Here is a 16,611-nt window from a genome sequence, read left to right as displayed (position 1 = left end):
AGGCTTTACAAAGGAGTAAATAAATAAATGCATTATCATGGCCATCGTGTGAGATATTAAAGCCCAAAAGGGGGCACAAACTTGTTTAGTTACAAGAGGTTAATTAGCTGAAGCTAAGACTAAATAGATAGCTTAATTAAAAACTTGAAGATTAAAGGTTTAATTTGATCCCCAAGCCTTAATTAATCGTTATCTTTTGCTATACAGAACTTTTTGCACGTCATCTTTCACTCTCTGTTATTCTCCTATTTGTATCCTTTTAACCAAGACTTGATTTATCACCGTCTTGGTCAATATGATTCTAACTTTTGTACTTTGTCTCTTTGTCTCCACAAGAATACTGCTCAAACTGATCCTTGAATTGTGACTAGAACAATGGTGTTAACGTCGATTCATCACCGGTCGTCAGAAAAACGTTGTACCAGAAGTCCATGCAATCATCAACTACTTTTGGACTGCAATTGTACCCTGGTTCCACCATTGGAAATGAAGACTGAAGTTGTATTATTTCATTAGTGGAGTTCGAGTTCCCATCAACCGCTGATGATAATGCTTCTGACCAGAAACTTTCATCGATTTCGGGAAAATTCTCAAATGACTCGATGGGTTCACCTTTCACATCCATATACTGATTTGTTTCTCCAGTTGTGATCGATGAGACTTCACTGGAAGACGGCTGCGGAGACATTGGAACGGTTCCAGTTGTTTCCGATTCCGTTGTGATGTTGGGTTCACGTTTGACTTTCCTTTTAGGTTGTGGTTTGGTTTCCGAATTTGCCTCTTGGTTTTGTCTCAATTTCTTCTTCAAGTGGGTGTGCCACACATTCTTAATCTCATTGTCCGTCCTTCCTGGTAATCTCGCAGCGATTGCTGACCACCTGGAAAATCAAAAAATCGAAAATATCTGTATAAGAAACCTGAGAGTTTTGAAAATAATCTTCCATTACTTTCATTACTGAATCGATAATTACCTGTTGCCTAACGCTTCATGCAACTTAATGATAGTTTCTTCTTCTTCAACGCTGAAGTTTCCTCTCTTAATATCCGGGCGTAAATAGTTTATCCACCGGAGTCTGCAACTCTTTCCACATCTCAACAATCCTGTACACAAACGATTAACACAAAATATCAGACACAGGCCAAGAAGGCGAATTTTCTGATCAATGACTGCTTCAAATGTTTAGTTAATTACCGGCTTGCTTTGGTAACGCGCGCCAATTTGCATGACCGTGTTTTTGGATATGGGAGATTAAGATTCGATCTTCTTCAGGGGTCCATGGCCCCTTCTTCAACCCCATTTTCTCGCAGCAAGGAGCTCTTCCCATCTTTGATTAATTGTTTTAATTTGGTGGTATGGAATGAAGTGATGATGATCTCCGTAACTCTTCACTCTTTCTCTCCAAGTGAAAGGTAATATTTTGAGGGCACAAACTGGCTATTTATCCTGAAGATATTCCACAAAGCGGCTTGAAAAGTCAAGACAGCTAAGGCATCTTGGCGATCAAGGATCAACAATGCAAGCAATTTCCAGGAAATTGGATAGTCTTTTGATAAATAAAAAGCAGAGTATGTTCTGAGTCAATTGATTTCACCATTTGTCATGTAGTGACTGGTAAAAGCAAAGAAAAAACTTACCTAAATATATTAATAATTAATTATTTATTCCATTAGTGAAGTTAGCAAATGACGCTTCATGATGCACATGCAGTCGCCAATTAACAAATCAAAACTTACAAATTACCTCTCCATCTCCCTAATTTTATCCACATTTAGGAGCTTTAATTAGTAATACAAACATTCATATTAATTGTCCAGAGTTATCCACTTTTCCCACCCAAATAATGGCTTAATGATATTGTTTTACCTATAGACTTTTAAAATATCATTTTATTGTCTAAATTTATATTTCAGACGGTGAACAAAAAGCAACTCGGTCTTGGTGGCGAAGAGGGGGAGGCCAGTAAGTCTTTTGGTAATGAAAAATTGGATTTTGATAGTTTGGATTGATCGGCATTTGACTTAAGAAATGTAATTGCGCAAACCCTACTCATTCGATTGTCTGTGATTGACGAGGCCTGCAAGAGTAGGGTTTGAAGGGTTTTGATAAGTGATGACAAGGGAAAAAGAAAGTGGTGGTGTAGGGTCGCAACGATAACAGAATTGGAAACAAAATATAAATTAAAATTTGAATAATAAAGTGGCATTTTAAAAATCTATGGGTAGAAATTAGGTGGAAAAAAATCCTTTACTCTAATTTTTTAATTATATAAGATGTAAATTTGAGATTTTATACTGTAATAAATAATATAAATTAATACTATTAATATCTTACCATATACTTGGTCCATAACGGAGTCCAATTTTGGGCGTTCCTTTATGAGATGTTAATTGATGAAAGACTGAAAGAGGCATCCGATTTGTACATAATAAGACTTGTATAAGTAATATGAATTGTATTTGGACAAAATTAATTAAATGGTCAAAGATTTTCATCACGACACTTAAAACGTAAAGCCCACTTGTTCAGTTTTTAAGCTTAATGTATCGCACGTGGTTTGATTATTTTTTAACTTCCTGCTCGTAAACTATTGCTCAAAAAAGAAATGTGAATTTGGTTTAAATAAGTAGGGTACTTATGTACTAAATGCTTTTATTTAATAATTTTTCTACATATTAAATATTTCAATAATTTCTTTTGAAAATAAAAGGCCTATAGGGGTTTTTCTAATTATATTTTATTGGAACACTTTAAAATATATAACTAATCTTTTAATAGTATATGTAACTCCAACACATTTCAAATTCAATATACGTCTACAATATTATATTTACATTCAAAGATCATATGTATTTATTCAAAGTAGTCCATACGTAATATTTATTTTTTCTTGAAATTCACATGTCAACTAGATTTGCTAATAAATTATATACATTTTAGTCCACCAAAATTAATTTAGTTCTATCTTTTCGTCTTCACACTTCATTAAAACCCATAAGAGTAAACAACATGTTCCCACCCAAGGTTTCGCAAATTCGCTAGTTCCCACCCTTGGTTTCATAAATTCCAAATTTCTATATTTAAATTAACAGAAAATCATTTAATTTAACGATTAAAGGGTATTTAGGTCTTTTTATCCAAAATAACCCTCTACATCTCCAAATTCCAAATTCCAACCGGTTGGCAACTGGTGGAGAGAACGGAAAAGCTACCGATGATAAGGAACAAAAAGGGAGACAAAGCCACAGTTGCTCGTGCGTGTTGGGTGGTTTGTGTGGTTGGGCAACATGGAGTTGGTTGGGGAAAAAAGTTGAGAAGGTGGTGGGCAAGCAATGGTGGGTGGGGTGCAGGTGGTGGCCGTTGGTGGTAGTCGGGCCTTCTTAATCCAAAACCAAATCAACACAACAAGCACTCCAATAATCAATTAAAATTACAACCCAAATTGCAAAACCAATCAAACTCCAACATCCATCAAGAAACCAAAAGAAATCAGTCAATCGCGAAATTGACAGTAGTGGGGATGTTGGTGACAGGGAGTGTGGTCGGCAGTAGCTACCAGATGCCAGGGAGATGAAGAAGGTTCGGTCTCAATCATTTTTCTGTTTTCTTTGAGGAGAGATAATTTTCTTGGGCATGAGAAGAAAAATGACACACACGGAGGCTGACTGGAAAGTCGCGCGACCATGGTAGACGAAAAGTCGCACAATTAGGGTTTTACGACGGTTGGAAGATGGTGTTTGAGGTGGCAAAGGAATGGTCGTGGGTTGGTGTTGGTGGAGGTAGTGTGTTGTGGTGCTGGGTTGGTGTTGGAGAGAAAGGATTGGGTTGTGAGTAAATTTGGAGATGTGGAGAGTTATGTCAGATAAAAAGACTTAAATATCTGTTTTGTTAATTTAAGAATGAAAATGTAGAATTTATGAAACTAGGGGTGGAAACTTGTCGATTTGTGAAACCTTGGGTGGGAACATGTCATTTACTCAAACCCTTAAATATATAAATAAACATTTATTATGATTAGTAAATAACTAAAGAAAACATCGTTATAAGTATATAATCTTATTGTAGATTTAGGTGTATTAATTATATGGTCAAAATTAAAAGGGAGGCTGAGGCTCGCATCTTTTGACTAATTGGTTCATTAAATGATCAATAAAATTCAAAGTTCAAAAAAAGAAGCACGTGGCTATTACATTAAAATCTAAAATTAAAATCAGACAAACTAGAATGATTGCTTCATCAGATTGAATGATTTGAGTAATATTAATAATATTAATTGAAATTTGAGACATAGGACTAGGAGGATAACAGCCGTCCTAGTCAAATCCCAGTGACTTCGGGGAAGCAATGCCTTCTTTTAAAATTGCATTTTGATTTTTATTATTGATTTTCTATAACAGAATATTTATATATTATAGTATTCCTATAGATAATTAAATCATTTTACTTATAGAAATTTAATTTAGTTAACTCATTTTTTAAAATTATTCGAGATATTATTGATAATTTATTAGTTCATTAAGGGTTTGATAATGTATTAAATTAAGCTGTATCATGTATGACAATGTGGTATCGATTTACTGCAATTAACTATATAGTGTATATGATAAACTATCAAATATTTCATTTAAATGATTTAATTATTTTAGTAGATGTAGTTTTAAACGTGATATTATTGAAATCAATCAAACATATTCTTCATTTTCCCCTCTATTTCCTATTCCAGTCACAATCATATGTTGCCGACGAAGAGAGATTAATACTTCCAAAAAATGTAATTAAAATATAAAGAGTTGAATGACACCTATACAAAGTTATTTTACCCATAAAATTAATTAATGATATATTGCTCTCCTATTTTTGACTGCTTCTTTTTATTAGGAGACTTCGTACATTTATAGCTGTTGACAGATTAATTATATAAGCTAGCAGCAATGCTTGATTCGTTGATTACTTACTCAAATCTCGTTCTTTCCAACAATTGAAATTCAATCACATTTGAATAATATTAATTAATTAATTAATTAATTATTCCACTTGAAAGCTATGTAATCAGTTAATTAAACCACGCAATGAGAAAATTTCAAAATGCTTTTCCCACTAGCGACCAAGTTGAAGTAATTAAATTCTTTTAAAATTAGGCTGTTGGTTTACTTTTAATAAATATATTGTATAATTAAGTAGAATAAGTGAAATTCAGTTGGTCCCCAATCGCCCAATAATACAAAGTTTAATTGTTTAATGGTTGCTTTAAGAAAAGGTTGCTACACGTCATTGATATAGTCAAATGAAATCTAATTAACAACATGAACAGTGATCTCGTTGGTATGGATAACTCATATCACCTTTAAGAAAGTTATTGATCTTAATATTTAAATTTGCACAACTAGCTAAGTGGATCCAAGGGGAGATTTGCCTTTGCAAATTGCATTAAACCTATGAGTTTAATTATTAATCACAAGGTTTTTTAATTAACATTTTGTCAATACATGAAATAATGTTTATAATCTCATAATATATATATATAAAGAAAGAAAGAAATTGTGATTTGTGGGACAAATTAAACTTGAAAATGCAGACAAAAACGGATATTGGAAGCAAAATGATTGGAGGCGAGGTGCGAAGCTATTTATATTTTATGGTCAAAGTCAATTTTTTGGGCTAGATTTTTTCTGTCAATTATATTATTTTGCACATGTACATTGTTTATTGTTGTGCCTCTCTCTCTCTCTCTCTCTATATATATATAATGCTTTCTGCTAAAACAATTAACATATGATGATATATTTCTTGAAGAAACACCAGCTAGAAATCCATCTAATAAACAGCTTTAAAAGTTCAAAACATTTTTAATTAACCATAAATTTAAATCCCTCTTAAAGTTTATTAAGATTATAGTTTTCATATAAGCAAATTCTCCACATTATTTGAAGTCTGATAAGCCACTTAATCTTTAATATTTGGTAATGGGTAAATTTAATTAATTTTTTCTTTAGGAAAAGAATTCGAGCTTAAATACTTTAGTTTGCATAATTTTTATTTTGTAATGAGTAAATTTAATTAATTTTCTTTAATACTTTAGTTTGCATAAAACAATGTGGAAAGTGGTGGGCAATTATATTTTCAGTCTTAACCTCCCTCAATTAGACATGAGTGGTTAAAAGATTGTGTGTTTTCTGTTGTAGTATTAATAATGGATTATCCTTGACTGATCCTTGTTTAATTAAATAATTAATCCATATACAACTATTATTATTAGTATATGCTGATCTACTCTATTATATTCTTCAATAAGTTTTATATTCATAAATCATCATGCCTTTTCCTTTGTCAATGGCCCTTGTTTTCATCATCTCTTACTTAAGTTGTTTGGATTTTGTAGCCATTTTCGACTTTCTGCTTTTTCCATTTCATACTTGAACAAATATTAAACAATTCCCACAGGCGTGCACTCATAATACATAACAAAATTTAATTCAAAGAAAAGGAGAATTTTAACTCAGTATAATAAAAACAATTATTATATATTTATTGTATGAGTTTTAAAGTTATAATTAATCTATTGAATTTGTTTATTATTCTGCGTCAACATTCGACGGCTGTTGTACTTATTAGAGTTTATTTGAGATCTTAAAATTCTTATTAACTATTATTAAACAGAAAAAAAAAAAAAAAAAGACAGAGAATATTACATAAATCAATTAAAATGATATTAGTAAGTAATATAGTCACATTAGGCTTCATATAAAACCCTTCATAATTATATAAGTTTATCGTAGAGTACAATTCGTTGATAATTATTCCAAAATTTATGTTATATATCACTTCGAATTGATAACAAAAACCGATAAGTATAAATAAATATATTCTTGATCTTTGAATGAATCTTAATCTTGGTTTAACTTATCTTTCATAAATTGATAAAGTTCTTAAGGTTATTATAAATCATTTCCGCATGGTATTGTCATCCATAGACTAATATAAGAAACATTTTTTTTCTCATAGGGATGAATACGTACGTTAACTACTTCACATCATTCAAGTTCAGAATATTTGAATTAATCAACGCGGTGGCACCAAAATGCCAGAGAAAATCATAAAATATCTTCCTTTAACTACGAAAATTTCAAGATTTCTGGTTTTAATATTTGATTTTCTATTCATCTATCGAGAAGTTTCAATTCAATAATGTAAACTAGCGAATAAAATGCAGCGAAATGGCTGCAATTGACTGCTATCTCTAGGGATGTCTTAATCTAATCATCTTGAAATTATTGTAGTAAACCTTTTGGTTTTACAAGTAAACTCCTTTTTTTTTTTGTCCTAATAAGAGTCTTAAGTTTACTAGTATTTTTCTAACTCATAAGTTGAAAATTATTTTTGATTTTAGAGCTTAGAATATTGGTTTCAAAGTGTTCACGTTATCGTAGGTTGATTAGACTCATAATATTTTTAATCTNTTAATTGTATGAGTTTTAAAGTTATAATTAATCTATTCAATTTGTTTATTATTCTGCGTCAACATTCGACGGCTGTTGTACTTATTAGAGTTTATTTGAGATCTTAAAATTCTTATTAACTATTATTAAACAGAAAAAAAAAAAAAAAAAAAGACAGAGAATATTACATAAATCAATTAAAATGATATTAGTAAGTAATATAGTCACATTAGGCTTCATATAAAACCCTTCATAATTATATAAGTTTATCGTAGAGTACAATTTACTGATAATTATTCCAAAATTTACGTTATATATCAGTTCGAATTGATAACAAAAACCGATAAGTATAAATAAATATATTCTTGATCTTTGAATGAATCTTAATCTTGGTTTTAACTTATCTTTCATAAATTGATAAAGTTCTTAAGGTTATTATAAATCATTTCCGCATGGTATTGTCATCCATAGACTAATATAAGAAACATTTTTTTTCTCATAGGGATGAATACGTACGTTAACTACTTCACATCATTCAAGTTCAGAATATTTGAATTAATCAACGCGGTGGCACCAAAATGCCAGAGAAAATCATAAAATATCTTCCTTTAACTACGAAAATTTCAAGATTTCTGGTTTTAATATTTGATTTTCTATTCATCTATCGAGAAGTTTCAATTCAATAATGTAAACTAGCGAATAAAATGCAGCGAAATGGCTGCAATTGACTGCTATCTCTAGGGATGTCTTAATCTAATCATCTTGAAATTATTGTAGTAAACCTTTTGGTTTTACAAGTAAACTCCTTTTTTTTTTTGTCCTAATAAGAGTCTTAAGTTTACTAGTATTTTTCTAACTCAGAAGTTGAAAATTATTTTTGATTTTAGAGCTTAGAATATTGGTTTCAAAGTGTTCACGTTATCTTAGGTTGATTAGACTCATAATATTTTTAATCTCGACAAGATTTCTAGTTAATCACAACAAGAATATTAATGACCTATTCTAACACATAAAAAGCTTTAGAATATATCATAATAATGTCGCAAAACATCATTCTATCTAGGCCACTTGTGTGTACTTCAATCAATCCCTTGGGACCCTAGAACTATCGATCGGATAAAAGTTTCAATGACCACCCATATTAGGGGTTATGGAGAGTCGAACTCGAAAGACCATATTAGATCTTCCTCTTATTCTTCTACTATTGAGAAAACTCTAACTTGGAAGACTATATTAGATTCTTTTTTGCTCTTTTACTATCAAGTCACCCAATAATAATTTCTAACATCTATATTTGCATCAGCAAAATGTTGGTGGATAAAAAACAATTGAACATTAGCTCATTATACATAAACATTAGTTAATGGTTAGTGTGGGTTTCGAACTTGTTTCCAAGTGGATGGGGAGAAAAAGATGGTTCATGTTTGGATTAGTTGGGCAAATTTCACTTAATTTTTGCAACAAGATGACAAATTTAAAAAAATGAGACTTGTGATTTTGTTTAGTAGTAATGGAATAATGGTAGTCTTTAGCATGTGCATGCACTTATATATCTAAAGTAAGAGAAAAGATTAGTGGATGATTATATTAAAGTATGACAGAAAACATAGATGCTCTTAATATAAGTACAGTACTTGAGGCTTATCTATAAAAAGAAGAAAAGGATAATCATAACGAATTTAAACAAAACTTATACTACAAATTATACTATTTATCATCTTAAAAAATAATAATACTAGTGCTTCGGTACATTATAAAAATGAACACTCTTATTAATAAAATTTGAGTTAATTACTCTAATCTCTATGATGTATGCTAAAATAACAACAATCCACATATTATTTCCGAAATAATAGACTTCTCTCTATCGTTAAATTTTAGGTGTCAAAATAAATGATAGAAAGACAATTTGATAATGTTTACTAACTTATACTAGTGTAAATGTTTCCTTACGACTTATTAACTGTTCATTAACGATAAAGGAATTTTGTTATTTCAGAAGTTTTTCTTATTCTTCCGTAGCCGAAGGGGTTAATGTTTTAATTCTAGAAATTATGGATTCTCTCCTGATTTAAATTATTATTTATGGACAATTTTTTATGAGTCCTTGGATTCTTTAAGGGTTATGTATATTTGCAAAAAACGAGAGCATAATTTATTTACTTATTTTGTTACATTAAATGGAAACGGGAATAAAAATAGATGGAGATTGAATGTGGGCAGAATGTCAAAGATCATAATTTATTTCGAGTTATTAGCCTCATTTTTATTTATTTAATAATACTATATATAAAAACTCATACTAACTTATATATTATAGACTGACTGGATAATTTAAAATAAAAAATGAATTAAACAAATTAAAACAAATGCCGTTGCAAGCATACAACGTTATCACATCAGCTTATATGAATTAATTTGTATAATGAGTATATAGATCTAGCATTGCTTATTATTTTTTTTTTTTCTGTTTTCAAAGTCATAAAACTAGTCAAAGATGGTCGATTTGACAGATAGCCAGAAAAGTTGGGGGTGCTGATAGATTGTTACCAAACCTTGGGGGTGGCCATAAGCCCTTGATTATTTGAACTTTGAAGTGTTCATTTTTAAAACATTTGAATTTGCAATCTAAAATCAAATTAAACGTGGGCTTAGGTTTAGCCGTTTAGGCCCATTAGACTAAAGAATTCCTAGCTTCTGATAGCCCAACAATTAATTCAGAAAATGAGCTAATTAAAAAAAAAAAAAATCTAATACTTATAAATTAACTATATAATTTCTTTTTCCTACAAATTAATTAAAAAACATAACTGAAATTACTTTTGTTTACCTACACCTAATAAAGTGAATAAAATTTATTCAAAAAAAAAAAAAAAATCCAGGCCTTCTGTCTTGAGATCACTAGCTTATTTTAAAAATAATATGATAACATAATATTACAGCAAAATGTAAAACATAATTCATACAGTGGTTAGATACAGGAGGAGGGGATAATAAATTAAGAATGCAATTTCAAGGCTCTTTCTAAATCCTATGCAATTCAACCATTCTAAACTTTAACACATTACAATGTCCTCAAAATGAAATTATCTCAGGCTCATATCAGGATCATCTTCATCATCAAAATCTGCTTCACTTAATGCCCTGTTTCTCTTTCCATCTCTTACTGCTGAAGCTGCTCTTCCCTTCTTTGGTTTACCCCTACAAAATGTGTTTAAATATTTTTTTACTAACTTATAGTTGATTGTGAATTCCAACCTGAATTTGTTTCTATTATGTTCAAAATTAAGGTTCAGATAATTTTAATGGTTTAAGGATGGAAGGGTGCACTTACTGTCCATTTGAAGGTAAGCTTCCCGCCTTAGACCTACCAGGGCCATAATCAGATCTTCCATCTGCAACATCCAATAATGGAGAAAATCTGGATCAATATATTGCCATTACGAGAAATGGTACTTAAAAAATAATGAATAAGGATTTACCATCACGTCCAACTCCAAGTTCTTCAGCCTAAACATAATAAACACAAAGTGAACAAACCAGTGCTGTTAAATTTGAATATCTCAACTACATTTTTATATGAGATGCAAACTCCTTATGATAATTTTGCATTACTACTCGATGGTAGGAAATGAAAAAACAAAGATGCAGCATATAATGATAAGGCAAAGGCAAAATGCCCAGAACTGAAATGCTTCACTTTTGAAGCTTTTAAAATACTATTAAGCTCCTTTTCTCTGGCATCTGGTAGGGTAAATGGTTTCACATCATTTTAGCTTGAAAAAGACATGCAGCAAATACATTAAGAAGTGACTACAATTGGTACAATTAATTAGTCTTTCTATAAAAAATAAATAAACAAATAAAAGAATATAGATGTCGAAATATTATGGTAGCAATTAGCTGGAGTCGCCATGAATTATAGCTACTTTAGCCAATAAAACCCATGCAGACCACATTTACACAAGAAGGGTTGAGTTTGTGGGTAAACGAATGTTGGAGCCGACTGCTAACAAATCGGACCTATGTGCAACCTAGAGCAGATTTTCTCTACCAGAGAATTGTGTTTAAGGTAAAGAATTCACAATCTGATGTAACGATAGGCCAGGTTTCAGTTGAGGAATAGATATTGTTTAAAGATTCCAATAGTATTCATGATTGTGAATATAAAACAGTAAGCCATTCTGTTATATATTTGTTTGAAATAATCTCCATTTGAAACCTTCAATCTGAAGTTCAATAAAGTTAATTATTTATTTAATTTATATTATTATATAACTAGAGAGTGAATTCTGGCTCCTTCATCTTAATGAATTTGTCTTTAAAACGTCCTTTAAGGTGCATCCTATAGAAAAAATAAGGCCAAGGCAGACAATATTTTTTCAAGAAGAGATGAAACGTAGTTTGAGTCTAATTAAATTAACCTCAGAACCAAAGGTTTGTGTGGACTCACCTTGAGCCAAATCAATCAACTAGTGTGCAATGCGAGTTAGAATGTTCCTAATACATCAAGCTAACAAGTTTAGAATGCCAGATATAAAGGTAATAAATTTAAGGTGAAATGGAATCAGAATTTATTTCCCATATATATCATCATTTAATATCTACTGTATCTGCTCCTGCAGCTAACCAGCTATATTTAAGGGTCTGAGTACTCTGAAAATGCTTAAGTTATAAGTTTATACGGGCACAAATTATGAGGGGAATTTACTATGCTATGATTAAATTTTTTTGACATATTATACATCATATTCTGATTTGATCTTGCGAAAGTCACATCATGCCTTTGTGTGGAAACCAGGGGGTGAAAGAAGGAAAAGGGAAAAACAATGGAGAATCAGAAGATCGACAGATCACAAAGTTGTAAATTTAATACATACCGCTGGTGAGGTAACTGAAGACAACGAGAAGATTCTATCTTCAGGCTGCAATTTCCTGGACCTCTTCAAGCTATTAAAACAATTTAAGATTTGTGAACAAAAAAAATTCAGTAGAAATCTGTACAAAAATTATTTGAATGATACAATGCTCTTTAGATTTGCACTTATTAACTTTTGTCCTAGTAATTTGACCAAAATCAAAGATATTGCCATCAATATTCTGAAAAAGAAAAAAGAAGGGGAAGGGTTCCAAAAATTTGCAATCAATATCAATTCTTCCTCTGAAATTTTCTTTGAAAATTATGAAAAATACAATTCTCCATTATTAGCATTGGTGATTGGACAAATATTTCAACAGCAAGAATCGAAATGTTCATAACACCAAGAAACTTTAATGCTGACAAATTATGATATTCGTCATATGAATTTTAACTGTTCCTTCTTCATCCAGACCCCTCCTTGTCCAGTGCTAGCAACCTCACTCCAACACATTAATGCTTTACAAGTTATAGTGCCTTTGAGTTTCAGTACATCCCTCGGTTGTCCCAAGGATGCTTACAATCGTCTCGAAATTTAAGCAGTAAACTGTAATTGTGTCAAAAAATTTGTTCGCCAATATTTTGAATAGAAAAGGAAAGTAAAAATAAAGAACCAGCAGGGGGATGCCTACCTGCTACAACCCCTGTATGTCACAAGATTCTATTGCAAGTTATGAGTTATTGGCAATTCAACTCTCAATGATAATTTTCTCATCCAAACTAATCCAAACAATTGGCACCGTTCAGTAATTTAAGAAAATAACAAAAATATAGCTCTAATCCAAGTAATTTTCTATTCAGGTGTCCGCACGAGATCTATTGGACCTGTGGGCAACCAAATGGGTGGTAATCTTCTATCATCCTATAATCCTCCTCTTATCTAGTAGGTTGAGTTTGATCCTAGGTCACCTATGCAATGACAATGGCTTTACCAACTGAACTAGCAGATGCTTACCAAAATTTTCCACATTCTATCATTACTTTAAGCTTAGTCTTTACTTAAAGTTCTACTGCCTGAGATATGGAGCCATGTTCTAGATCTAGAAGCTAAACAACAATATCATATAACTGCATACAAGGAAAACTTCACTTAAAGCTTAAATTTGAGAAGATCCAATCATAAAACCTTTAACAATAGTCTGAAACTTTCAAAAGACAAGTAATGTCACTGCATCATTTATTATGTCTAGCCTTTCTAAAGTTTTATTTTTGTATAAAATGCGGAAAATGACAAATTAACAAAACATTTATCGTTGCACAATTTTTTGCGTTAAAAATGACAAGGAATTCTTTAAATGCATTCTAACACTCATTAGTGCAATTAGTTCGCAGAGGAAATCAGTCTACCATTAGACTTAAAAACAGACAAAAGTAGAGTCAACACATAATAGACTTAAAATCAGATCCATCAAACAGAAATTACAAATCATACATTCACGCCATAATACCATTGCAATGGAAACAGGTCAAAGAAGAAAACAATTACTTTGTTGTGTTCTTTGAAGAAGAAAGAAACCCTTCAAAACCTTTCAATGCAGTCCCATATTGGCCTGAATCTTGTAAGTATCTTGTCTCCAAATCATACACCTATTAATTAATCCACAATCATAATCTCAAAAAACAAGAAATAATGTAACAGGGAACAAACAGCTACAATCACTCAACATTTTAAAACAATCAAGAAATCAATTCCCAAAAGAAAATAGACAAGGATTTGTTTGGTATCCAAAAGAAAAAGTCTTCAAATTTTACATTCTTTTCTTCTCTTTTCCTTCATTTTCAGTATAAACAAAACAGAACAAAAATTTACCTGCTTTTCAATATTCCGGAGCTCTTCTTGGAACCTCTCTCTCTTACTCATGAGAGCAGCAAGTACGGACGCGGGATTCGAATTCCCTCTTTGCCCTAAAAACATTTTCTCTTTAACATACAAAATCAGTAAACTCACAACTTCCCTGTTTGGTTCCCAAGAAAATCCATGAAAGGCAAAACAAAAACCGGAATTTCCTATAACAGCACATTTTAGAGTGTAATTAATTACTCTTTTTAAACTCTAAATTTTGCAATGGTTTCTCTTTCCCGGGAATTCAAGAGAAAGTAAAGTAAACGCGAAAGAAAAGAAATCTAGGGTTTTTAAAAGGTTACCGTTGGAATCCATAGACGCGCGGAATTTGAATTTCCGAGAAAGCGGATTGGAACGTTGGAATTTAAAAACTCAAAAAATAATGATTAAAATAAATAAAAATCGGTTGTTAACTATGGGAGCACTGGGTATGGGTTAGGCACGGACGAGATGAGAGTCGGGTCATTAGATTTAGGGCGTGTTTGGGGAAAGTGTTAGATGGGAAACAGCTTTATGTCATGCATACTAATAATTGGTCCAACTTATTCACGATTTATTTATTGACAATTATTGGATTAAGTTTTTTGTGATATTAAATGAAAAGAGTAAACCACTTTTTCCCACCCAAAATTTGCCCTAATAATACTTTCTCGCTAAAAAAGTTTTAAAATACAACTTTACTACTCAAATGTTATGTTCCATTGATAATTTATGTTAAATACAATGATATTCATTGTGAAAACGAAAATATTTTTCTCTCTTCTCTTTTCTTTTCTCTTCTTAGTCAGTAGTGGGAGTAGTTGGAAAACCTACAATTAACCAATAAACACACAAACACTTGCAATAACCCAATCTTTTGTCAAAAGCAACTCCAAATCGATCTCCAATTAAACCCAAATTCAACAAACAATTAAAACCCTAAGGGAGTGGTGGACGACAAACAACGGGCAACCGGGGTCAACAGTGTTAGGGGTTTTGTAAGGAGATGTTGGCGGTGCAGTTGATGACGTCAAGGGTGATTTTCGGTGTCGAGATCGAGCAGAAATAGGGTAGAAAAGGTGCAACAATTGCGTGAAATTGTAGAGGCTAGCGACAGCGATCAGTGGGCTATTATGGTGGGGGAGGTTAGGGGTTTTGAAGGNAACCAATAAACACACAAACACTTCTCTTGTCAAAAGCAACTCCAAATCGATCTCCAATTAAACCCAAATTCAACAAACAAGTAAAACCCTAAGGGAGTGGTGGATGACAAACAGAAGCAATCGGGGTCGAGGGTGTTAGGGGTTTTATAAGGAGATGTTGGCGGTGCAGTTGATGACGTCGGGGATGATTTTTGGTGTTGAGATTGAGCAGAAATAGGTTGGAAAAGGTGCAACAATTACGTGAAAACCGTAGAGGCTAGCGACAGCGATCAGTGGGCTATTATGGTGGGGGAGGTTAGGGGTTTTGAAGGGGGGACATCGATGAGTCTACTAATGAGTTTGGAGAAGATTTTCGATGTTGGGATCAACCAGCAAGCTTGAAATGCGCGAACCAAAGCAATGGGTATTGGCCGATGACTGATGGTGCAAACTGGTGGGGGCGATGGGGGATTTGTTGTGTGGGTTGAGTTGAGTGTTTTGGTGGTGTTAGGGTCGATCGATGTCGTTGGAATCAGGAGTATGAAGTTTGAAGGGTAGCGCGTAATGTTAATTGACCATCTTACCTTTATTTATAATGAACTTTTGATCATTTTGCTTTTCTTCATAATGAAATTTATGAACAAACCTAAGTTGTGGGTAGTAAAATTGTATTTTGAAACTTTTTGAGTGAGAAAGTGTCATAAGGCCAAACCTTGGGTTGGGAAAAAATTATAACGAGGATAATAACATGATATGTTGTCAATCAATTTGAGTTACACAAATGTTGTAAAACAGTATAAACTAATTGATATATAAGTTAACTTGGTAATAATAATAATATATAATAATAATGGTTTCATGGCACGAACCAATTTGGAATAAAATTAAGAAGTCAACCACATGCTTTAGTTTAAATAGGTAACATGTATGATATAATGACTTGGATTTTTACTATATTTCATTGTTTGACAAGCATTTTATATAATAAGATGATCTAATCTCATGGTATTTCGGCCATCAAATAAAAGAATTCTCAAGTGCTAAGAAACAGCTAACAAAATGTTTTCCCAGCCAATCTCTTCAATAATTTGAACTGAATCAAATGCAGTTGTGCATTTTCTTGTCAATGAAGTCTCTATATTCAATTTTTTTTTTTTTTTTTTTTTTCCTGCAAAAACAAGTAGATCAATATGCTATGCAAAAGTTGAAAAGCCAAAGATGTAAAAAGAAACAACTTGCGGAAGCACTGATACCAGTAAATTGATAAGGCAAACAACTTGTAATGAAAGCCACAG

The 16,611-nt window shown here is 31.8% G+C and overlaps 2 protein-coding genes across 4 annotated transcripts; both read right to left on the bottom strand.

Moving 5' to 3' along the window:
- Positions 1-16: 16 nt before the first annotated feature.
- On the bottom strand, positions 17-1,458 carry LOC116110838 (transcription factor MYB30-like). The gene is made up of 3 exons (XM_031397052.1): positions 1,193-1,458; positions 972-1,101; positions 17-878 (listed from the first exon to the last, which is right to left on the bottom strand). Exons 1-3 carry the CDS (start codon positions 1,323-1,325, stop codon positions 368-370), a joined length of 774 nt encoding a protein of 257 aa, XP_031252912.1. The 5' UTR covers positions 1,326-1,458; the 3' UTR covers positions 17-367.
- An 8,883-nt stretch (positions 1,459-10,341) lies between these two features.
- Positions 10,342-14,704, bottom strand: LOC116110841 (chromatin modification-related protein MEAF6). 3 transcript variants are annotated; one of them, XM_031397057.1, is made up of 7 exons: positions 14,498-14,704; positions 14,163-14,307; positions 13,839-13,939; positions 12,315-12,384; positions 10,917-10,944; positions 10,769-10,829; positions 10,342-10,635 (listed from the first exon to the last, which is right to left on the bottom strand). In XM_031397057.1, exons 2-7 carry the CDS (start codon positions 14,265-14,267, stop codon positions 10,521-10,523), a joined length of 480 nt encoding a protein of 159 aa, XP_031252917.1. In that variant the 5' UTR covers positions 14,268-14,307; positions 14,498-14,704; the 3' UTR covers positions 10,342-10,520. The 3 variants fall into 3 exon arrangements, with proteins under 3 accessions (XP_031252917.1, XP_031252915.1, XP_031252916.1); XM_031397055.1 differs by having other exon boundaries at positions 14,163-14,272; XM_031397056.1 differs by having other exon boundaries at positions 14,163-14,257.
- Between the last annotated feature and the right edge of the window lie 1,907 nt (positions 14,705-16,611).

This window comes from Pistacia vera, unplaced genomic scaffold, assembly GCF_008641045.1.
Source record: "Pistacia vera cultivar Batoury unplaced genomic scaffold, PisVer_v2 Contig615, whole genome shotgun sequence".
In the NCBI taxonomy this organism is placed as follows: domain Eukaryota; kingdom Viridiplantae; phylum Streptophyta; class Magnoliopsida; order Sapindales; family Anacardiaceae; genus Pistacia; species Pistacia vera.
This window is presented reverse-complemented; position numbering and strand designations above follow the sequence as displayed.